The sequence below is a fragment of the Erinaceus europaeus genome, chromosome 15 (genome assembly GCF_950295315.1).
Source record: "Erinaceus europaeus chromosome 15, mEriEur2.1, whole genome shotgun sequence".
Classification (NCBI taxonomy): Eukaryota; Metazoa; Chordata; class Mammalia; order Eulipotyphla; family Erinaceidae; genus Erinaceus; species Erinaceus europaeus.
In genome coordinates, this window is record NC_080176.1 from 72870087 (window position 1) to 72895519 (window position 25433).

General features: G+C 42.6%; 1 protein-coding gene across 1 annotated transcript in view; it reads right to left on the bottom strand.

Annotated features, from left to right (window-relative positions):
• ATP8B1 (ATPase phospholipid transporting 8B1) overlaps positions 1–25433 on the bottom strand; it is a 155005-nt gene that overhangs the window by 46047 nt on the left and 83525 nt on the right. The window contains exons 3-13 of the mRNA XM_007532238.3: positions 17877–17974; positions 16184–16297; positions 14204–14302; positions 13727–13788; positions 10607–10679; positions 10431–10501; positions 7443–7525; positions 7170–7328; positions 6139–6227; positions 3821–4011; positions 252–460 (exon numbers count right to left, since the gene is read on the bottom strand). Coding sequence (XP_007532300.1) covers positions 252–460; positions 3821–4011; positions 6139–6227; positions 7170–7328; positions 7443–7525; positions 10431–10501; positions 10607–10679; positions 13727–13788; positions 14204–14302; positions 16184–16297; positions 17877–17974 — 1248 coding nt within the window. The remainder of the gene's footprint in view (positions 1–251; positions 461–3820; positions 4012–6138; positions 6228–7169; positions 7329–7442; positions 7526–10430; positions 10502–10606; positions 10680–13726; positions 13789–14203; positions 14303–16183; positions 16298–17876; positions 17975–25433) is intronic.

Here is a 25433-nt window from a genome sequence, read left to right on the forward strand (position 1 = left end):
TTTTGATGCCTCTGCTTATTCATCCAGAGGCGAATCTATTCAATCACTTGGCGATTCTATCATTAAACAGTTGAGGAATGAAATGTGTGGCTTTTTCTGACCACTGAATCCTCACATTTATATGTCCTCAGTGCCATCAGCTATTAGCTGGGGAAGGACCACCAGGGCTCTGTACTGAGGGGGCACCAGCCTCTCTGGGCAGGCTAGCTCCAGTCACAAGTACCCCAGGACCAGAAGGGGCTTCCACTCACCGTAGATTTGTCCATTGATGCAGCACTTTTTAAAGGTCATGATGTTCTGTGTGAGAGTTCCCGTCTTATCAGAGAAGATGTAATGGATCTGGCCGAGCTGCTCATTGAGGGTGGTGGTCCTTGCCTTGGCTGGTGTGTCCTTCTCGGGGTAGTACATCTGCAGGTCCCAGTTGATGAAGTAGCTCTGCCCAAGACGGATGACTTCCACACTAGGAAGAGAAGATTCTTAAAGTGTGAAAGAGACTTGAAGTCTTCCGTTGCAGGGACAATGACTGATTCCTTAAGATTCAGCACCTAGCTACAGCGTGAGGAAGAACAGTGGTGGTGAAGCACTGATGATTGGGACCTCTTGTCTTTTATTCGTTACAAGATACATCAAAGGAATTCTCAAGTAGTTTACCTTAGTAAAAAGTACAATGGTTGAAGAGAAAAAAATGGCGTTTACAGGGAAACCGGCATTACAGAAAAATCTATATGAGGTAGGCCATTAAGTCATTACTAACTTTCTTTTGTTTATGCTCTCTTAGTTGACAACAACTAAGGGAGGCCCCACAGGTTTATGGCTGCAACGTCAGCAGGTCAAGGACCCCCTCAGTCGCATCAGGTATCAAATGGCTGTGCCCTGGAGCTTTGGACCTACTGACACCTATGTGTGTTTGAGGAGTTACGTACCTCTGCTGGCTATGCAGAATCATGAGGCCATGGGTTATATAAGCCTTATGGCAAAAATACAAGCCTGGTCGGCTGAAATATCTTCCCTGGCCTGTTCCCCCAACATTTTGGTGGTCATGAGAAACAGCTCAATGGACAGAGTAGTGGACTTGCATGCTTAATGGTCCTAGTTCCATCTCCAGTACTGCATATATTGAAGAAGTGGTGTTCTGGTATCTCTCTTTCTCTCTCTCTCTCTCTCTCATATGAAATAAGTAAAATAAATCTTGGAGTCCTGGTGCATGGTGGTGTTAAAGAATTTAGGTTGGGGGTGAGAGTGTCACAGGAAGTAGAATTCCTCTGTCTCCCCCCTCCAAGTCCCCATCATACTGGGGGACAATAGGAGTGACTGTTAAGATCCACCCCCAGATGTAGGGCAGAGGTGTGAAGGGCTGCTAGATATTTCTCAAGCAGGGTAGAGAGCTTTGGACAATCAATGTCTGAATTTTAATTCCACATTGTGAAAAAGCTTAGTCCCCCAACCCCTACTGTTATAAACTTATATACAATGTCCAAAGCAAGACATTCTAAAAGGATCATTTCCATTTTAAAACTTTAAGGCACTGGATACCTTATAAAGGAGTCATCTGCATATCCAGCAACTGTTAAGTGGGTAAAAGGTAGCTTTATAACAAGATAAACAGGTGGGAAATCACTCCTCTGCTTCCATAAATATTTCCTGAGTGCCTGCTGTGTGTCAGACACCATTCTAGGTAGAGAGGGCAGGAAGAGGCCCCATCAATTATGAAAAAAAGCAGATTCACTGCTCTCAAGGTAGCATTCAAATGTAATTAGTTAAATAAACCAGTAAGCATATATTATATTGGATGGTAAAAAAAAATCTCTGCAGCAAAATCAAAGCAAGGTAGGGAATAATGGAGACCAGCAGGGAATGACAGTGACAGTTAAGGTAGAGACAGTCAGAAAAGGTGATAAGGTTATGTTTGACATGAAGGGAATGAAAGGAGGGAGAATGTTCTAGATGGAAATCAGAGCAGGTGCAAAGACTCTGTGGCAGGTACTAGCATGACACAGGTGTCTTAAGGAGGTTAGAGTGGCAGAAGCTCGAGGAGATGGAGGTGCGGGAGGCTACAATCATGGGTGGAGGCACAGGGTGGGTCTCAGTGGATTTGGGCTGTCATGCAGCTTCCACAAGCCCGTTCTGGAGATGAGACGGAAAGCCAACATTATGTTATGTGTTCTGGGATAGTATCTGGGCTGACCGGATTCAACTTATGCTTTCAAAGGAAATTTAGATCCAAGGGAAATAAAAACAACATTAGTCACATGGCTTGACTTTTTTTTTAACCCGAAGCCACATACACATAGGTTGTTTTATATATGCACTTACAACTACCAACAAAATAATATTGATAGTTTCTGTGATCAAAGGGCCCCCAAACAGACTGCTCCCCAAGGTTTTTATTTTATTTTAGAAGAGCAACGATAATCAAATTAACAAGAAAACAAATGCACATGTAATACAATTAAATTAAAATAAATGCACCTAATTACACATGTGTGTGACCCTCTGGACTATGATTTATTAGAACAAGAACAGGCTCTGACTGATGAGTTTATTTTAAAACACAGCCTCCCACCTGGAGGTCTGGATTTTAATATAATCAGTGGCAATGATCTTGGATATTAAGGAAACGAGTGGCAAAAAAAGGAGAAGAAATATCACCAAACAAGGTACTTGCCATTTGTCAGAGATAGGACCCTGACTATTTTATTACAGGTGAGGCTGAGACGAGCCATTTTAGAGGCAGGAGGGCAGACAGAACAACATTCCCATTAGGCTGCAGCAGCTGGAAGACCAGTGAGGTTTTTATTTATTTAATAACTACATATATATATATATATATATATCTTTTGCCACTAGGGTTATTGTTGGGACTTCATGTTAACTCCACCATTCCCAGAAGCTTTTTTTTTTTTTTTTTTTTTTTAAAGAGACAGAGAAAAACTGAGAGGAAGGGGGATAGAGGAAGAAAGAAACCCGGGCCACTGTTTCATTGCTCATGAAGCTTCCCCACTGCAGATGGGGGATTGAACCGAGATCCTTGTGCATGGTAATCCATGTACTCTATTGGGTGAACCATCACCTGACCCCAGTCCACACCCCAAGAAATATGTGGTAATAAAGGTAAAGGTGGTAAAAGTAAAGAGAGAGAGAGAGAGAGAGAGAGAGAGAGAGAGCGCTACAGACCTGTTTCACTGCTCATGAACTTCTCCCCTGCAGATGGAGACCGAGGGTTTGAACCCAGGTCAATGTGCATGGTAACATGTGCACTCAACCAGGTGTGCCACCACCTGACCCCCATTTATGTTTTCTCATGGAATTGCAGTCATTGTCTGTTCCTACTCTTTTTCTGAAGCTTAGGTTTTAGAGTTTACCTGCAAGGAATCTTTATTTTTTTAAATATGTAGTTTTTATTTTATAAGATAGAGAATAGAGATAGAGATATAGAGAGATGATAGATAGATGCTAGAGCAGCACTATGGCACACATGGGGCCAGGTGTTGATCTCAGGACTTCATGTCTAACCCTCCCAGGTAGTCAAGAAGGAATCTTACCAAGTGAGTAAGATTCTGATTCTACAGGACTCAACTCTGATCTCTGAACTCGAGTCTTATCTGTAAAGGGGTCAAGATACAGGTGCTGTGCCTGGCACAGGGAAGACACTTCAATGTTAACTTCCTCTCCCTAGATTACCCCCCAATTCCAGAGTGAAAGTTCTCCTCTTAGTTGTGCCTTATGACCTTTGTAACAGCGATAGCTAGAAACGAAGGCACTAAATTGGGGAAGTGGACTGAATTCTCCTCTTTCAGCAAATTCCAGAGAACAGCCTTACCTAACGTAGAGAGAGATAGGCACCATGGTGTTGAGAACGATGATGTAGCCCCAGAAATTGAGGAAGCCACGGTAGGAGGGGGTAGCATCTTCTCCATCGTAGAGGTACCAGGAATAGTTGCCAACTTGAGCTTCCCAGTAAGCATGGCCAATAGCAAGGCCAGCAGAAAGCAGGATCAGAACAACGAAGATCTAGAAGACGTGCAACATTTACACATTCTGAAGACGGGTTTACAACCTCGTACGTTTCCAAGATGTGAACTGACCTTACTCAACACTTGATGCTTGTGATCACTTAGTAGCCTGTAAAATAACACTTCAAACAGTGTTGACAAAGTTTGTTTGATGTCTACGATCAAGTGATTTTTTTACCTCCAGGGTTATCCCTGGGATTTGGTGCCAGCACTATGAATTCACTGCTCCTGGCAGCCATTTTCTCCATTTTTTATTGGATAGGACAGAGAGTAATTGAGAGGGGAGGGGAGGTTGAGAGGCAGAGAGAAAGACAGACACTTTTGAGACTTGCTTCACTGCCTGTGAAGCAACCCCCTGCAGGTGGGGAGCTGGGGGCTTGAACTTGGATCTTTGCGCTTCCTACTATATGTGCTTAACCTGGTGTGGTACCTACCCTCCCCCAATGACCGAATAATTTATCTTGCATATTACATATGAGAAAGGGGTGCATTTTGCCCCCCCCAAACTACCTTTTAGAAGAGAAGGTGGTACTTTATATTCAAATCCTTAAACATTCTCCTGTTTTATAGTGTTCTCCCAGTCACTTCTACTTTGAACGTATCACTTGGGACTGATACTCTACCTTAGCATAAAATATTATCAAGCCATGATACATTGGGATACATAGGAAAAGCTGCACAGAAAAAGATATTTATATAAAGACAGTGAAATTTTACCCAGATATTGGAAATTATATATATGCACATATATATTATACATATATATTAAACTCTGCCCTAATGACATTTGGATATTTGTCTGTAGGAATACAATTTCCAGGCACAGAGTCCAAAAAGTACTATGTCTCAAAATGCTTGGGCACAGAAAGCGAGACAATGATCTAGCTGTGAAAACTCTAGCCATAGCCGAGACAAAAACATTGAGATGCATAGAAAAGTTCAAATAATTTCATGAAATATGATATTTGGGGGGAAAAGTATTTCTTAAATGCATATGTTACTTTATATCATTTAAAGTATGTATATGCAATTAAAGAGCTTTGAGTAGTACACATTCCTAAAAGTTTATATATCAAATTAAGCTAAATGCTTGAAAAAAGAATCCCCTCTAGAACATTGGAGGAATACCTGATATTTGGAACTACCCAACTTGCAGAGGAGTGAACATAGCAGACCTGGAGAGAAAACCCTCCTGAGAGGGGTCTGCTGGCAAAGGCTCCCTGTCTGCCATCTTCAACTTGGGTTGGGGAGAGTATCCTGATGGTTACATGTTCTTTTCTGATAAGAATGACTTCTTGTGCTTAACTATAAAACAATATGGCGTATGCTAACCACCTATATTCCTTTGGGAAGTCTGAAATTCCCATACATGCCAGGCAGATAGTTCTATGGCCCCCTGCACTGATGCTGCAGGAGTGTCTGTGGCATACATAATATTTTATGTAGACAGTTAACAAATTGTTGTTGTGTGACCCTGCTGGGAAAGGACTTGCCAAAGCTTGAAAATGGTTTCTTATGAACTATGCCCTGTGAGGTGTGTGTGTGTGTGTGTGTGTGTGTGTGTGTGTGTTTGCCTTTGATTTTGCTTTGCAATAGGTTATCAAAGTCAGGAATACATGAAATCCTGTGAGTCATCCTAGTGAATCACCAGGGTTCGCAGTGGCCTTGGGGCCCTTCAACACATTTTACATTTAGCCTTGGATTTATACACACACACACGCACATGCGCACACACATACACGCACATGCACACACACGCACATGCGTGCACACACACACACACACACATATGCACACACACACACACGCACACACACACAGGGTAGACAGGGAAAACTAACTCAACTCTACCTTAAATTCAGGATCCCAGCCTCATTAACAACCTAGTTTTTCAACTGGTCACCCTAGTCATCAAAATACTCAACCACTTCATTAGAAATGTAATTATTTTTGAGAAAAGGTGAGAGAGTCTTTTCTCCCTCTCATTCATCCTTGGAGAGCCTCATATATTTTGTTTACATGGCATAGGAGGTGAGATATCCTTGCAGTATAAAAAGAACAGTAACAAAATTAGAGTCAAGGACAGCAATCTCATTTCCCACTGACGGAAATGAAAAGTAAGTACCGTATAAACCATGTAGTTCATCAAGTAGTCAATTTTAGTTCTTTTAAATCTGGTTTTCCCACTGTTCCTCATTATTTTAGTGTCAGCACCTAAAAATAGAAATTCAATTCAGTCAACAATTAGGAAAATCAATTCACTGGCATGCCAATAAAATATGCTCCCTGATTCCTGAATATACACTAAAATTAACCTACCATATGACTCAGTAACTCCTCTGTTAAGCATTTATCCAAAGAGCACAAACACATCCATTTGAAAGGGTCTAGCACACCTATGTTGGTGGCAGTGATATTTGGAAATGCCCCAAATGCCAAACAACCAATGAATGGTTAAAGAAGTTGTGGCATTTGTCACACACAATGGAGTGTGACAAAGCTATCAGAAAAGATGGCATATTCTCCTCTGCTACAACATGGAAGGATCTAGAGGGAATAGTGATGAGCAGGATAACCCAGCAGGAGAAGATGAATACTGGATGATCTTACTCACAGATGGGCTCTAAGGACCACAGCAAAGGCCAAAACAGGTTGAGTCCTCAACGGACTATAGTTTATCACAGCAGATTTGGGGACTTGGAAAAGGAAGTGAAAGATGACTAAGGGGTGGGTGTTAGGGACCCAAGTGCCTGTGGTGGAATAAGAAAATGGCTTGGTTGAGGCTAAAATGTACTGTTACTCGTCTTGGAGAAATGTGGACATGTACCCTGGTGATAACAAACATCCTGTAAATCAGCATTTCCTAAGTGAAGGGATATTTGAATTGAAGAAAGAAAAAGAAGTGGAGATACTATGAACAGAAGTATACGATTTAAAAATGCTGTGGATATTTACTACAATATTCATAGGTTTATGATTGCTTAGTATGCAGCATATCAATTTTCTTTTAAGGGATCCTTAGACTTTTCCAACACACACACACACACACACACACACACACACACACACACACCACCCTCTTTGATTTTGATGGATAAAAGCAGTAGCCTCCTTTCAATCTTTCAAGATCACTTGCCCAAGAAACTCTGAAAGTACCTGCAAAAATGACCAATCCATGGCAGAAATCGGTGTTCCTGATCACACAGCCACGTAACAAAATCTTATCAGCATCCAAAGGAAAACTCATGTTTCTCCAAAATAGTGTTCCTGTAAACTTGTCTAGTCTGTTGTTGGGTTCTTCACATTCAATAAAACCTTTGAGAAAGATACGGTTCACTTGAACCACTCATCTAGGCAAGGTTTTCTGCTTTTAATTAACACACTGAATCAAGCTACTAAAATTTAAAACAAAGATGTGTTTGTACAAACCGTCAAATGCTGCCAAAGAATGTTCTCTTTGGAGATGTTCATGTGTGCTTTCGAGTGCCATCCTGAACTTTAAATTGGTTTCCCTGGAAGAAGAGGGGGGAGAAGTCATTACAATTCATAGAGTTTTCAAGGGAATATGAAGAAAGCTATCCAAAACAGCTTTGGGTGTACTTAGAAACAAAAGCTAAGTAGTGGATTTTTTTTTTTTCCTACTTCCAAACTTTTTGTTCACCTTAGAACTTCAGGTGTGAATGAGATTATTTCCTGAACTTGAGAAAAACTGCTACCATTGGAAATGCTGGTCCCCTTAGCTGCTAGCTATTATAGACCAATATGGATAGGGCAGGTCTACCTACAGACTTTCTTTCTTTCTTACTAACCCCATTACAAGCCGAAATGATCAAACTGCTGTTCAAAGCATAGCTTCTAGTACTAAACCCACTAAAAATGATTCTACAAGACACACACACACACACACACACACACACACACGTTGGAAAAGTCATGACACTTTTTCTGTTTTTCTATGTAAAAAAATGTGTAATGACTTTTCCAACAACCCAATATAACTTTTAAACAATGTTTTTAAACTTAGCCACCTTATTGTTTTCTAGAATAAATAACTGCCTACCCAAACTGTCTGTCCGTGGACGACTGGGTAGAGAAGATGTGGTGTATCTTACTCAAGATTCCTACTCAGCTGTTAAAGAAAGATGGCATTGTGTCTTCTGCAACAATATGGATGGAAACTGAGGTGATCCTGCTGAATGAAATATTGGGTTTTTGGAAGAGCTGTGATTTTTTTTTTTTGCAAAGAAATATATAGAAAAACACGTCATGACTTTTCCTACCACTTAATAAATCAAGAAGAAGAAGCCAATTCTTCATTTAGATGTAGACTATAAATGACCAAAGCAAATGAGCTACCAAAACTCAACAGAGATCACCCTGACATTTCACGAAGAAAAAAAAAGCTGTTTCCATAGGGAGTGGGGAAGGAGAGATGGAAGAAATGGGTAGAGGGGTCTTCCTGGTGGTAGGATAACAATGGAACTTTAGTGGTGGGCGGGGTAAGTCGTATCCATCTACAGATGAGTGAAGCAGTACTTCTGATATTAGATAGTATTGCAAACCAATGGGAAGTCAATAAAGTTGATTTAAAAAAAAAAACTCTGGGGAGTCGGGCAGTAGCATAGTGGTTTAAGTGCAGGTGGCGCAAAGTGCAAGGACTGGTGTAAAGATCCCAGTTCGAGCACCCCCGGCTCCCCCACCGCAGGGGAGTCGCTTCACAGATGGTAAAACAGGTCTGCAGGTCTATCTTTCTCTCTCCCTGTCTGTCTTCTCCTCCTCTCTTGACTTCTCTCTGTCCTAATCCAACAATGATGACATCAATGACAACAATAATAACTACAACAATGAAACAACAAAGGCAACAAAAGGGAAAATTAATTAATTAATTAATTTTAAAAAACTTGTATTGCATGTCTTCGAAAGATAACTCTGTTCAAAGAAGGGGGTGATAAACTTACCCCCTCCATCACCTCCATGTCCCACCCCCAGAACAAGACTGACATATTTTCAAAATTACACAGAGTGAGGCTGGGTGTACAGGGATGGCCCCACATTAAGACTACTGGTCCTCAACTTTCCCATAGCTTCCCCCCCTTTCTGACAGGGCATATCATGATTTATAGCTCTGTAAAAATTTAGACTCTCACACTCATGAGGAAAATAGCTGTTCTACATTGAAGGTTGAACAATCAAGCACCAACTTAATCAAGCAACAAAAGGCCAAATTGAACTCATAGCGTCTCAGCTCTCTGTGAAGAAGCTAATGCACACGCAGGCTGTGAGGAAAGGTCTTTACACCAGAGCGGGAGCTGAGGCACTAGTTATCTCTGAGAGACAGTGCAGCGGGTGTCCTAACTATCCCACTGATACATGGTCTTAGGAAAGTTATATCCCTCCTTGTGTTTCCGTTCCTTTCCTCCCCTCCCCTCCCTTTTCCTTTTCTTTGTGTGTGTGTGTGTGTGTGTGTGTCCAGGGTTACTGCTGGAGCTTGGCGCCTGCACTGTGAATTTACTGCTCCCGGCAGTCATTCCATTGTCGTTGTTGTTGTTGGATAGGACAGAAAGAACTTGAGAGAGGAGGGGAAGGTAGGGAGGGAGGGAGAGAGATAGACACCTGCAGACCTGCTTTACAGCTTGTAAAGTGACCCCCCTGCAGGTGGGGAACTGGGGGCTCAAACTGGGATCCTTACACAGGTCCTTGCACTTCATACTATGTGTGCTTAATCCGGTGTGCTACCACCCGGCCCCCAAATTTCAGTTTCTTCATGATTAATATTGAGGTAATAATAGACTCCGGTTGGTAAAATAGCTCACTTGGAAAGTGTGTTACTTTGACATGTGCATGGCTGGGGTCTGAGCCCAGCCCCTACTACATTGATGGAAGCTTTGGTACTATGGCCTCTTTCACTGTGTCTCTATATAACAACAACAACAACAACAACAACAACTACCTCAGAAGGTTGTTGAGAAGATGAGTTAACCCATCAAGCAAATGCAACCTAGCAGGCACTCAAAATGTACTGAGAACTGGCCCAAACCTGAACGTATCCTCTCTTAAGTGGTGGCATGATGATCAGAACCAGCAAGGAGACCCTTCACATTGGCCTGTCAGTAACTATGTTAGCAAACGGTCATTCACATGTAGTCTGGACCCCGCAAAGAAGTAGGCAAAGGGCTCAGATACTCCTCTCCTTGGTCCCTCTCCCTTCTCTGGAAGGTGGAGAGAGGCAGGTTTCGGAACCACTCTTCAGAGATGTATGTATAAGATGAAAGAGGAGGCTGGCTTATTATGTGAGGGGCTGAGGCACGGCCAGACCCCAAGGCTTCTTGTCCTGAGTTCACATCTCACAATATAGTCAGCTTTTATATAGCTTCCAAGTCAGCTTTTAGCCAGGCCCACCCTCTGAGGGCCGCTCACCCGTCGAGTTCAGCCGTTTCTACATAGCAGAGGCTGTTTGGCTCTGAGCTGGACAGCAGCAGAATGTCAGCCTGTTCAAAACAAAACGCACCCATCACACAGACATCTCCAGATGAAGCCCATCACCAGCTCAGAGGGGAAGGCAGGGAGGAGCAGAGCAGAGGTTGTCCCCTTACCGGAATAAAATCATTTTTCTTCAGACGGATGACATCTCCAACTTGGACCTCTTTCCATTTGGCAGTTTTGAATCTAAGTGTTACCAAAAAAAAAAAAAAAAAAAAAAAAAAAAAAGCAACATTTATCTTAGTTACTTTCAGACATAACTGCCTTGGGATTTGCAAGTTATTCTTTCTGGAAGCCAAAGATTCTGGGAGAACTTGTGAATCTCAGGGAAAATGTTTGCCCAGAGTTCAGCCATTTCATGACATGATCACATCAAGTGGTCAAGCCATCTCATGTTAGTGAGGAAGCCCTGACAGGGCAGGAGGAGAACCTTTGATGGTCTCATGTCCTGAGTAGCCCCTTCACCTGTTCTCTCTCCTCTCAGTTCCTGCTATCTGCTCCATGCTGGCCCCCCAGGGGCATGAGTCCTCAGGAAGCTTCCAACTTGCCCCTTCTCTATTGTTTAAGTCATTTTTTAATGAGTGCACCATTGGTAATAAATCTATTAAGATTGTTGATGCTATCAACAAAAGGTTTGCTATCTTCAGTATTTAATTCCACAGGAAGAACCCATTTATTGAACAACTAGAAGTCTTAAGATATATTAGACTTTTTAAAAATACATATATACATATATATATATATATATATATTTTATTTATTTATGAGAAAGATAGGAGGAGAACAAGAACTAGACATCACTCTGGCACATGTGCTGCTGGGGATCGAACTCGGGACCTCATGCTTGAGAGTCCAAAGCTTTACCGTTGTGCCACCTCCCGGACCACAGCTTTTTTTTTTTTTTTTAATAAGATCTTTCATGAGACCCAGGAGATGGTGCAGTGGAGAAAGCGCTGGATTATCAAGTGACCCCCAGCCTGGCATATGCCAGAGTGATGTGCTAGTTCTGCCTCCCTACCTTCCCCTCATAAATAAATATGTCTTTAGACAGTTTTTTTCACTTTTGTATTTTTAATTTAGTTAATTAACTGATTTGGAATAGAGACAGAAATTGAGAGGGAAGAGGGAGATGGAGAGTGAGAGAGTAAGAGATACTTGCAGCATGGCTTCTCTGCTTGTGAAGGTTCCCCCCTGCAGGTGGGGGCAGGGAATCCAACCCAGGTTCCTTTTATTTAAAAAAATTATTTATTATTGGATATAGACAGAGAGAGAAAGGAGAGAAAGACAGAGAGGGAGAGAAACAGAGAAACAGCTGCAGCTCTGCTTCACCACCCCTGCAGGTGGGGACCAGGGGCTTGAACCCAGGTCCTTGTGCACTGTAGTGTGTGTGCTTAACCAGGGTGCACCACCATCTGGCCCCTGAACCCTGGTTCTTGTGCATGAGTGTACATGCTCATCCATGTCACCACCTGGCCTTTCCCCCACATTTTAAATCATTACTATTACTATAATTGGCCACCAGGGCTATGGTGGACCTTCCCGTGTCTGGGATTCCACCATTCTAGGAAGACTTTTTAAAAGACAAAAGGAGAGAGAGAGAAGGAGAAAAGACATCATAGCACTGCTCTACTGCTCTACCACTAGTGAGGCTCATTTTGCATCGAGCTTCCATTTGTCACCAAGGGTTCCAACCTGTGTCCTTGCACGTGAACCTGCCTCACGTGCAGGCAAAGCAGGTGCCTCCCATGTGAGCGATCTCACCAACCCCTCAGAGCTGCCCTTTGCTTGTGCACTCAGCCAGGTTAAGGGACTAGTTAGTCAGGGTTGTGTGCCTAGCTATGAATCTCCCTACCACTCCACAGTGATTTTTTAAAAAGTTTTTTCAATATTTTAAATTTATTTTAAAATTGTTATTATTATTATTAAATTATTCTTTATTTATTGGATAGAGACAGTCAGAAATCAAGAGGGAAGGGGATGATAGAGAGGGAGAGAGAAAAAGAGACACCTGCGGCATTGTTTCACCACTCACAAAGCTTTCCCCCTGCAGGTGGGCGCTGGAGGCTTGAACTTGGGTCCTTATGCATTGTAACATGTGCACTCAACCAGGTGCACCAAACACCTGGCCCCCACAGTGACTCTAAGTAAACTTTGAATCACCAACTAGACTTTGAAACAGAGTCCATTTCTCTCTCTTCCCATGTGTGTGTGTGTGTGTGTGTGTGTGTATGCATCACAATGTTAATATATTTATATCCAAATTAAACACAGTTAAGTGTATCCGTAAAGCAAGTCCCTTTTCTCAGTGCTGATAGATGATCATCTTTGAACTGGGAACTTGTCATGGTTTTTTAGCACTTGACTTCTTAGTTTTGCCTGGATGTTCTTGTTCAAAACTTGACTCCTACCTCCCCTGGTCCCCCAGCTGGTGCTGTAGCCCCAGCTGGCTGGGATAATCTCACAAAAACATTGATGACACACTTTTTGTACATTGGCTGTGTCAGTGGACACACAAATGTCACTGGGACTGTCTCCCTTAGAAACTTTTAGGGACCAGGTGGTAACACACCTGGTTGCCTGGTTGAGCACATATGTTACAGAGCACAAGGATCCTGGTTCGAGCCCCCAGTCCCCACCTGCAGGGGGAAATCTTTGTGAGCGGTGAAGCAGGGCTGCAGGTGTCTCTCTCCCACTCTATCTCTCCCTACCCTCTTGATTTCTGACTGTCTCTGTCCAATAAATAAAGATAATAAAAAATTTTAAAAAGAGAGAGAAACTTTTACTCTGAGGTAAAAGATGAGACATCTGTGCAAAGAACTCTAATAACACTCAGATCATAACAGATGAAAGCAGAATGCTCTGAAGAGCAGTAAAGGAAGAAATCACTACAGGTGCGGGAAGTTGGAAAAGTGTCCAGACATTCCAGCAAAGTCTTGAACAGCTGAAGAACACAAAAATGGAAATGCACATTCAAGGTTGAATGAGTTGTGTTGACACAGGGTCATGCATGCCACAAAGGCCAGTCAGGCAACCAACTTGGACACAGTCTCCAAGTAACAACACATGTACAGAGTCTTTGTAAGTTTGAGAGTGGCTTTTGCCATGACAAGACCCACGTGCTGGGCACCAAGGAGTACGGACTGATGTCTACTGTCTAAGGCTTATCTCTGTTTCCAGACATCCTGATGCATGACATCCCGCCGCTAAGTCAGACGTTATGGAAGACACAGTACCTGCCATCCTTAATGACTTCACATGTCCTATTGTTGATTTCCTTGTCCATTTTATGGCGAGCCTTGCAAAGAGAGTGAGAGAGGGAGGGAAGGTTATTTGAATCATCTCAGGATGGGAAAGATTTTTTTTCTATCCTTTTAAAAAAATATTTATTTATTCCCTTTTTGTTGCCCTTGTTATTTTATTGTTGTAGTTATTATTATTATTGTTGGATAGGACAGAGAGAAATGGAGAGAGGAGGGGAAGACAGAGAGGGGGAGAGAAAGACAGACACCTGCAGACCTGCATCACTGATTGTGAAGCGACCCCCCTGCAGGTGGGGAGCCAGGGGCTTGAACTGGGATCCTTATGCAGGTCCTTGCACTTTGTGCCACGTTTACTTAACTGGCTGCACTACTCCCAGGATGGGAAAGATTAATGGCAAAGTAAAAAAAAGTTTAAAGAACCAAGGAGAAGGTCAGGTGTGAACTCCTTACCACATCGTCCACTAGGTCTTTGATGGCCGTGATGCCCAGCACCATGAGCAAGGGCACCAAAGTGGTGTACCATGCCAGGGTTGTGATCTGAGGGATAGCCTGAAAGACAGAGAGAAGCATATATGTGTACCCAGGAAGATGGAGCAGATTCTAAGATGAAAGAGTCTAAGTCCTACCTTTATCGTCACCCAAGTCTACATCCTGCATGTGGTACTGGAAAGGCAACCCAGGCATCTAGTCAGTTTCCTTCCAGTGACTCTGGTTGCCAGTCAGTCACTTGGAATGGAGCCCAGAGGACAACCTGGAAAGCTAAGAGCCCAGGGACACCTGATATTATCTCACCATGACCTTACTGGGGCACCAAGTAACATTACATCTAAAACATTGAGTGAAAATTCACAATTAACAGAGGGGAAGGTAACCTGATGGGGAGGGAGACATAGCCTTTCTACTTTAGGGATTGCACATGGCAAGTGTTACATTGTATGCTGCTTTATCTTTAATCTTGGAGGCTCCTAGGACACAGGCAAAGGAGGCAGTAGGTACTGACCACCTCTGAAAGCTTGGGGTTGGGTGTGGCAGTTTTGGAGGCACTAGCAGGACATAATTCCTTTATAGTCGTCACTACTAAACCAGCCAAGAAAGTGGCTGGCCTTTCAGGAATGCTCAGCCTCCACCAAGATGGTCTCCACATTGGAATAAAAAGTCAGGGAGCAAGTTAAGTAACAAACTCTTAACAACAAGCATCCTACTGATCACAGGGCCATGGAAGATAGTGGTTTAAATGAAAAGACTTTGAGAGAAAATTCTTATATCCCTATGTTGCATAGCTCTGCTATTAAAAGGCTCAGAGAATTTTGAGCAAGTGTCTTTGCCCTATAAGCCTTCAGTTTTCCTCTACAGAATGGAGGCTGCCATATTAGTTACCTCCCAGCACTACAAGAAGTGGATTCACAATGCAAGTGAAAGGCTATGGCTGTTGCTTAGTTCGGGCTGTCATACCACAAGAGAAGATAACTGGGAGATGGTTGGGAGAAAGAAAGATCATTTCCTATGATACTATCCAAGTGTGGAACTTTCCCCCTTTCACGCTAGAAGGAAGTAAGGGGGAAAGTAGCCCACTTATCACCTCATAATTTGTAGTGTTTACCTCTCCACAAGCCTGTCTAAAGGTCCCTCTTAATAACTAGACTATCATTTATTATGAAGTCAGCAGGTCTTATGAACACAATCTGGTGAGAATCCATTTCTCCCTTCTTTCAAATTTCCACTCATAGAGCCTGACTCCTACACCAAGAGTTACATATTATAAATTTCATAAAACTTTTCTAAGTGACCCCCAGCAGATGAGATTCTTTCAAATCCAATACACAGTATAAAGAATCTCTTATCTGCTTATTTGACGTTAAATGACAATAGAGTGATAGCTAGAGAAAATAGAGTTCCCTTGATTTTAACAACAGCCCCTAAACAGATCTGATCAATGCTTTTTGAGTAAATAGACCCTTTGCCATGGAGAGGAACAGGAAACTAAGAAGAACACAGGTCTTTACCAATGTAAAGCCAACTCGCATGATCAAAATGTTGATGAGAATCAGTAGTATCCCTGGGGAAGTTAGAAATCTGAATCAAAAGGGCAGACACTAAACTTGTTTGATTTTTAAAGTAGAAGTGATTTAACAAAGTGAAGAGCTTTGTTTTGTTCACTGTTAGAAAACCAATTGTAACATTCACCACAGCATAAAGTAAGAAAAATTAAAATAAACATTTCCAGTTGCTCTCTTTCCCTGATCACTTAACCTAGATCCAGCCCATTCTGGACAAGACAAAGACAAGAAGAAGAAGGAGGAGAAGGAGGAGAAAAGAGAAGGAGAAGGAGGAGAAGAATCCTTTCAAATTACTCATATGTATTCACAGTTTAAATATTACTGAGTCATCATAAATCAAAACAGATTTAAGATATCAAAGGGCATTCATTACCTGTAAGATAAGAAGGACCAGGAAGTAGAAGTTGGCTGCTCTCTTAAACTGCTCAAACAAATTCATTGGTAGAAAGGTGAAGGCATTATACTTGTAGGTTTTAATTGCATTACTCTGTTGAAAAAAAAAAAAGTCACTCTATGAAGCCACACAGCTAGCACAAGGTATACATGTCCATAGAAATCATAAATGTATGGGATGTAATTTAAAAAAAATTCTGATATTTCCTGGAAGCATCTAAGAGTAACCAGCACTCAGATTGACTCTTCAGAGGCTTAAGCCAGAGAGAGCAAAAAGATGTACCTCAAAACATTCCTTGGCAAATTGAATGGATTTTGTAGTCAGTATCCTGTGTGCAGTATCCTGGATTCTGCAGAACCTCTTTGAGAATGGGCAAAGACAGATACCAAAATGGGAAGGCAAAGTGGGAGAAGAAACACTTTTATTCAAACAGTGAGGCGGGCTACTGCATAAGAAAGAGTAAAAAGCAACATATGTGTTGAATTATGAGCCCTCAAAGATAAGCTCCAACTCTAGCTCCCCACCTGTTCAAATGATGTCACACTGCATTAAAATAGGCCCTAGTTCAATGGCCGCCATCCTAAGGAGAAGAAGAAATTAGGACATGAGCACAGAGACACAGAGATGGGAGGGGAAAGTGAAGGTGGAAGCCAAAATTGAAGTGTCTACAAGCCTAGGATAGCTGACAATGACCAGAAGCACAGGAAAGTCTTGGGACAGACACTCTCAGACTATCCAGAAGGAATTAACCCTGCTAATGCCTTGCCCTTGCAGTGTGAATGCACACGATTGTAAGAGAGTAAGTTTCAGGGTTGGGTGGTGGTGCAACTGGTTAAGCACACATATCACTGTATGGGAGAACCTGGGTTTGAGCCCCCGCTCCCCACCTGCAGGGGGTTCGCTTCAAGAGTGGTGAAGCAGGTCTATCTTTCTCTCCCTCTATCTCCCCTCTCAATTTCTCTCTGTCCTATCTAACAAAAATTAGAAAAAAAAAAAAAAAGTCACCAGGAGCAGTGGATTATCAATAGAGAAGGCTCCTGCCCTTACCCTAAGTATCAAGGAATAAACCAAAGGAGAGAGAGAGGAAGAGAAAGAGAGAGAGAGAGGAAATTCTTGTTGTCATAAACCACCCAGTCTGAGGTCTTCCTCTTTTTTTTTTTTTTAAGTAGTTCTAGGAAATTTAGAGGCCTTACAACATTTAAGTCCACTCTTTAATAAATGATGTTTTAAAAAAAATGATGCTAATCCCATTTCAAAGGTAATAATCACTTCTGAGGTGAAAATATCTGGTAGTCTCTAAACCCATCACAGGCAGAGAAAGGGGCAATAAGTTAATAAGATCTATGTTACAAGCTTATATCTTTCACACATAAGACGTAACACAGTGACATTACTATAAATTATTTCATAAACCATTTTAAAGAAAGTTTCTCACATCCATAAGGAAATTTTAATCTACATATTTTTTGTTTGTTTCAACCCTATATATCTCAGAGCAGTTCAAGTTAGTGATGAATACAGATGATAGCTTATAGAAGTGAGAGTGATTAGCAGTGGCCCCAGGCTAGGGGTTATCTGGAAGGCAGGAGTAGCACAAAGCTAAAAAGCATGAGGGTTACTGGACAAAACCTGGCTTTTAATAAAGATAACTAGGACGTTAAAGTCAACTTACCGAATATTTGCTCTCCTTAATACAAAAGAACTTTGTGTTCATAAACTGAGGTTGTTCGTGGAAGCTTCGGTCATTTGCTTTGACTTGCCATGTACAGTCTTAAAAAAAAAAAAAGAAAGAAAGAAAGAAAAAGAAATCCATCAAGCATAAAATTAGTCCGTCACTGTGGGTTGTTCTGCATCCTTCCCAGACTAGTATGTTGAAGTCCTAATCCCCGCCCTGTATCTTAGCATTAGGCCTTGTTTGGAAATTGGGTCTTTGCAGATGGAATCAAGTTCAAGTGGGATCACTAGACAGTCCCTGAGCGGAGTCCTTACAGAAAAAGGGAAATTGGACCTGGGTCAGCACAGAATCAAGAAAATAACACAAAGGGAAAAAAAAAAGATACTTATAAGTCAAAGAAAAACGCCTTAGAATAGTCTTTTCTCACTCCTTGGAAGGAATCGACTCTGTCTATACTCTGATCTAGGATGCTGCCTTTAGAAATATCAGACTAGAATTTTTTTTGTTATTAGAGCACCCTGCTTGCACTACCTTGGCACAGCACTGCCAGCAAACTAATAAACATGCTGTAACTTGGCCAATTCCTTATAAAATATCAGCATTCTCAAATTAAAATCCTCATGCAAACCTGACTCATGCAAAACTCCTGGAGTTTCAGGTCACAGCTAAACTACGTGGAATTATTTCTTCAAACTCATTTGTTTGTTTTGTAAAATGTAGAACTCTCTAGCTACTGAGTGAATACATCAGAGACAGAGGATGTCACTGGTTATTTCGACACATCTGAGGCCTGATCACCAACTAGCATTGTTATCCTGGGTGGCAGGATTTGCTCCAAATTCACTGTAAGAACTGGATGTTCCATCTACCACCCAGTCGCTGTGTCTAACTCCCAGGGAATTTGAGAAAATCTGCAGCTTCTGTTGTTGGGGTGGGAGAGGGACTTTTTTTTTTCCTCATTGAAACTCAAAGTTCATTCATTCATTTTTGTCACCAGGATTATCACTGGGGTTTGATTCCTGCATGATGATTGCACTGTTTCTGGTGACCTTCTTTTTAAATTTGATAGTGGGTAAAATACAGAGGAGGGAGGGAGAAAGGCTTCAGCCCAGATTGCCAAACAGAAAAGGTATATGTTCTACCAGTTACATTACTGCTTATGAAACCGCCTCTGTGTAGATACTCCCATGGGGTACTTCAGGATTTGAACCCAGGTCATTGTGCAGGTAAAATGTGCTCTACCAGTGGGAGCTATCTCTTGTCCCCTGATTTGTGTATTTTTAAAAAATAATAGAAAATTAATTACATTTAAATTTACATCTAAAAATTATTAAACTATTAGTATGGGTTGGGCCATCTTTTGCTGAAGAGCAGGCTTTAGAAAGGGCAGCACATAGAGCTATTTATCGCCTGACTGCTAACTAGATACCACATGGGATAAAAGTTCAGGAGACACTTGGAACACAAGCCTATTCGTAAAAAGAAGTAGGAATCATGCTGGTTTTCTAGAAAGGAAATAATGATGAAGATAAGAGAGGAAACAACGGGTATATACAGAATGGAATACTACTTAGCTCTTAATAATGATGAAGTCACCTTCTTCACCTCATCTTGGATGGAGCATGAAAGAGTCATATTAGGTGAACTAAGCCAGAAAGAGAAAGATGAATATGGGATGATTTCACTCACAGACAGAAGTCAAGAGTTAAGGACAGAAGTAAGCACAAAGCATAACTTGGATGGGAATTGGTACATTGCACCAAAGCAAAGGATTCTGGGGAAGGAGGATAAAGAGAGGGTGTGTGTGGGGGGGAATTTCAGGTACACAATAATTGACCTAATTTGTGGGAGGAGAGAGTTTTTCAGACTTCTATCTTGGCAAGATGAGAAATTTTCCCTATGTGCCAACAACTGTACTATAAACCATTAAATTTCCAATAAAATTAAGGAAAAAAAAAGATTTATCTGAGAAAAGAAAGGAAACAATGTCTTGATCAAGACTTCTGGAGGCGGGGCTACGAGCAGCAGCAGATGTGTTCCCCTTCCTCTCCCTCTCCTCTCCCTCTCCTCTCCCAAATCAACTAGGAATACCAAAGGAGACCACTTGGGACCAAAACAAGACAGGACTAGAACGACTTCAGGAACCCACCAAATCACTGGTGCGTGCAAACACGTGTGGCTGGTGGTCAGAGAAGAGCCTAGGGAGAGATTAAGTGGCTGGTAACAGTCCGCAGTTTATCAGTTGAGATACCACCTCCAGTCTGTTTCACCAACAAGGGGACAGTTGAAGGGAGTAGAGGACTCCCCTGAGACTCACCAAAGGCAACTCTGAGTCTCCACTGCTACTGCCCTCAGAATCTGGAGCAGCGGCAGGGAGGCCCTGGGCTGACACCAGGGGACAGAGAACTAACCAGGAAACTCAGGAGAAGATCTGTACCTCAGTGGCCTAACACTGGGGCTGTGAGAGTCTCTTTGCATAACCACTGGATTATCTCTGCCCCACCCTGCTTTATCTCTTGATCAGGAGTCAGTGATTAAGCTAAGAAGCCTACTTATTGTTGAAAAGCCCGGAGGCTCCCATAGCCTACATGGAAGAAAAAGAACAAAAGAGGCTTTTAAGCCATTGAGCTCCAAATCAAGGATTAAAATACTATTGAAACAACTGTTAACTTCCACAATTGTGAACCCTTTAATTACCCTACTTAGACACAAGTCAATCCAGGCAAGAGTGATCAGTAATTTGAAAAGTACTGAGAGAGGGACCTCATAACGTAATATAAAAAATGGTTAAACCAGCAAGAAGAAATATTGGAGAAATGAACCAGGACAAGAGTCCAGCTAAAAGTCCCCCAAAGGTTGAAGCACAAAATAATGAGGTCAACATCCAAACACTAAGGAAATAATCACAGGAGTGAGTAAAGAGTTTGAAAGAATTGTCATCAGAAATGCAGAAACAACAAATGAGACTCTGGAAGAAAACACCAATTATCTCAAGGTGATTAGAGAGCTAAAAGCTGAAATAGCTGAGCTAAGAACACAACTAGCTGAACAAGCTAACACAGTATCAGAACAGGGTAACAAAATAGATGAACTCCAGAAAACAGTAGGAAACAATGTCTTTAACCAGCCTCCACAGAATACTTTTTACCAGATTGAAACCTATAAAGATATCACCTCAAAGGGCTGCACCTCATGACAGTGGCAGTGTGTGTGGCCAGAGGTACCATTTATATCTGCCAGTGGTGGCAGACATCATCTTGGATCTGGGAATTTGCCTCTAGCTCATGTCAGTATTGATCCATGGTGCTCAAGAGTGTTCCCACAGCTGCCAAGTGCTTCGAACAGCTGGAAAATGAAGTGTGAGCATTGCTTGGGCACTGTACTCTCTAATTGCCAGCAGCCCACAGGCGATATTAGCAGCTACACACCACAACAAACCAGCAGCATGAAAAGATCAAACGTGGAACATGAAGAAAGAAAGAGAGATAGAGAGATAGAGAGAGAGAGAGAGAGAGAGAGGAAGGAAGGAAGGATGGAATGAAGGAAGAAAGGAAGAAGCAAAGATGGCAGCAGGGGGGGAAGAATATGAATTGGTGGTTCACACTAGGGGAAATTCAAGTGGCTCTTTACTATGTGCAAAGATCCTCTAGTTTCGGAGGAAAGAATTGCAGTTCTGCCTTAAAGTATCAGTTTTCATCCGATAACTGGCAAAATGTTGGCAGAGTAAAGAACAGATGACATACTGGGTTGACAAGAGAGTGGAGAAAGTTGGGGTTAGCACAATGGGCTAAGTACACATAGTGTAAAGCACAAGGACCAGTTCAAGGATCCTGGTTCCAGCCCCCAGCTCCCCACCTGCAGGGTGAGGGGGTAGATTCTTAAGCAGTCAAGCAGTCTGCAGTTCTCTCTCTTTCCCTCTCTCTTCCCCTCCTCTCTTAATTTCTCTTTGTCCTATCCAACAGCAACAGCACTGAGCCTACACTACAAATCCACTGCTCCTGGAGGCCATCTTTTTCCGTTGTTGTTACTGTTGCTGCTGTTGTTGTTGGATAGGAAAGAAATTGAGAAAGATGGGGAAGATAGAGAGGGAGAGATAGACAAGTATCTTCAGGCATGGAAACATGCCTGCTGCAATCCTACTGACTAGAAAAGTTTAGAAACAACCTAATCTCTGAGGTCCTAGGTTCAATCTCAAGCGAGACCATGACCCAGAGCAAAGCATACTTGGTGGCTCTCTCTTTCTTTCTCCCTTCTTTCTCCCTTTTCATTAAGAAACTATATATATAACAGTAATGATCTAAACACCACAGAAACACCTGGTCAAACATTCACACAATTAAGTCTACATAGTTTGCAAAAAAGGAACGAGGCAAATATTTTATGTATATTGAATGGGAAGCTTTCCAAGTCACACTTAACCGGCAAAAGCAGAGAGTCTCTCGTCCACCACCCTGTGTTTCCAATTAGCTAGCAAGCAATGGGAGTGCCCATAGACTGCACATGTGAGTGTCCACATATATCTATAGGCATTTAAAGGCACATGTTCATACATACTCTATACCCCTGCTGGTGTGTGTCTATCTCTGGAAAGACAGGAAACTATCAACAGCAGTTTGTTTCTGGGATAGGAAAGGAAAGCGTGAACAAGTCAGAAGAGGCAGAGAGAGAAGCTTCCTTTTCACCCTGCACCCGTTGGTACATACCGCCTTTGGAAAACATGTTTGCAGTTCAATCCTTCCCTCAAACAAGGCAAATATAGAAGTTGTTGGATTTTCGTATAACCATTATACTTCTATGTGTAACATTCAAAGCTATTATTCTAAAGATGATAGGACAGTGGGTAAGAATAAATTACAAGCAGAGAATACAGGAATGGGCGGCATCCACATAGTCCAAGGAAGGAACCACAGCGAGATTCAGTCATGAGAACATCTTAAGACACCTTTGAAAGAAGCCAAGCGCAGAGACATATTATATTCCATTCTGAATCATTCCTGTGTAGGATTCCATTGGCACACAAAGGTTGAAATCAAGTGAAACTAAACTACAGTGTTAAAGAAATACACAAAGGCAGTAAAACTAAGGCAGTCCAGGGAGTAATTACTTATAAAAAAAGAGGCTGAAGGTTACCTCATAGGAAGCAACAAAAGGGAAATGGGTAAGTGACAATGAGTCGACTTGGGGTGGGGCATCAGGAACACTCACAGGACCTGGGGGTAGTCTGTACGTGTGCGTTCTTTTAAAATCGTATTGCACCAAAGCAAAGGACTCTGGGAAAGAAGGACAGGGAGGAGGGTGGGGAAAGAGGGAACTTTCAGGTCCTGGTACAGGCTGATGGACCTTATTTGGGGGCAAGAGGATTTTGCAGACACCTATCTTGGTGAAATGAGAAATTGTACTCGCGTACCAGTGGCTATACTGTAAACCATCAACCTCCCACTAAGAAAATAAAGAAAAAGGGGCCAGGCAGTGGCATAGCTGGCTAAGCCCCTACTGCCCACCTGCAGGGAGGAGGATTCACAAACAATGAAGCAGGTTTGCAGGTGCCTATCTTTCTTTTCCCTTCTCTATCCCCCCTCCACTCTCAATTTCAATTTATCCTATCTAATAATAATAATAATTTTAAAAATCAGAAAAACAAAACCAGGGGAAAAAAATGTCTTCTGGGAACCAACCATGAATGGTGCTAGCCATAACCCTGGTGACAGTAAAAAAAAAAAAAAAAAAAAAAAGAAGAAGAAGAAAGAAAGAAAGAAAGAAAGAAAGAAAGAAAACAACCTAACTGGGGGCCAGGTGGTGGCATACCTGGTTAAGTGCACATGTTACAGTGCGCAAGGTCTCAGGTTCAAGCCCCTGGTCCCCCGAAAGCTTCATGAGTGGTGAAGCAGGGTTGCAGGTGTCTCTCTGCCTCTCTCCCTCTCTCCCTCCCCCACCCCTCTTGATTTCTGGCTGTCTCTACCCAATAAATAAATAAAGATAATTTAAAAAAATTTTAAAGAAAGAAAACAACCTAACCACTTGTTAAACTGTATTCTCGGGTTATATGCATTTTGTAGTATTTTTAATATAGGGAAAGAAGTAAAATAAGCAAGAAGGCAGGAATGGGCCACAAAGAAAGGCGGTGACATCTGGCAGACAGTGCTGGATGCTGATGAAGACAAGAAGAATCTGCAGAGACGATGGAGAGATGCAGGGCCATGCAAAGCTGTCAGCCCAGCCAGCTCCCTCTTTAGGGCCTCAGGTTAGAGGTCAGGGGAGTGGAGGGTCAAGCGTGGGGCCTGGAGGGACACTTAAGTTCTCTTACCCCTGCAGCCAAGGAGCTTGCCTGCCTTTCTGGGTTACTGATCTGTGCCACACATGCGCAGTAAGGACGGCTGACTGTTTTCACAAATTCTTCAAGGCATCCACACATTCACATTTGACAATCACTCATTTGGATTTGGAATTGGAACATGCTTCCAGGAGAAACTCCCCACTGACCAGGCACAAGTCCTACTCCAAGGAGCCATTGTTTCATCTGGGCGGAAGGAGAGAGAGAGAGAGACAGAGAGACAGAGAGACAGAGAGAGAGAGAGAGAGAGAGAGAGAGAGAGAGAGAGAGGAGAGAGAGATCCCTAAGCAGAACCCTAAGGTCAGAGACAAGACAGGAGACAATGACAGGGTTGAGATGGTTCTGAGGAACAAACATGCTTCTGGCCAGAGTGGGTTGGTGACAGGGGACACTCTTGGGAAAAGGTGTCCCTTGAGTGGCCTCTTAGAACACTCCCAGCCCTAAGCTCTGCCTGGAAAGGGGAGGAGATGGAATAGCATTCCAGGTACCCACAGATAGCAGCCAAGTAGAGGAGCAGAATGGAGCCTGGCCTGGTTTCACATGTATGAAGAGCTGGGCATCGGGGGACATCAGCAGGACAAGATGAACGGCGAGCCAGACAGATCTAGGGGAGACCTATGCCTCCACACCTCCCAGGCTCAGAGGGCCTGGCCAGCCAGGTGGCCATTTACACAGGTCCAGGTCCAACAGAATGGCACCTTGGAGGAGGACACTCTAGTGGGCAGACCACAGTAGTGATGAAGGTGAGGATAGCCCAAAGCCAAAGCTATAGAAAGGCAAGAGGGAACAAGGGCTTTGACATTTCTGGCTGAAAAAGCACTAGGCGGTTCAGAGAGGGCATCCTCGGGGAGCAGTAGCGGTTCGAACAGCTTCTGAGAAAATGGACTGCTGCAGAGGTGACTCAACACAGGTTGGAGGCAGGACCTGCATGTGTGAAGGTCCTGAGTTCAATTCCCAGCACTGCAAGTGTCAGAATGATGCTGTGGCTCCATTTTGCCGACATGTTTTTAGGCTGCGGTATGGTTCCATGGGCCAATGCTTATGCCCAGTGGAGAAGCAATTACAGAAACAAGAACTCTCACCTTGTGCACTCCATAAAGAATTTTGGTCCATACTCCCAGATGGGGAGAAATGATAGGGGGAAGTAAACCACAAGGCTCTGTATCCCCATTCCACCAGGACCCAAGTGTCACCAGAAATCTTTTATATATATATATATATAT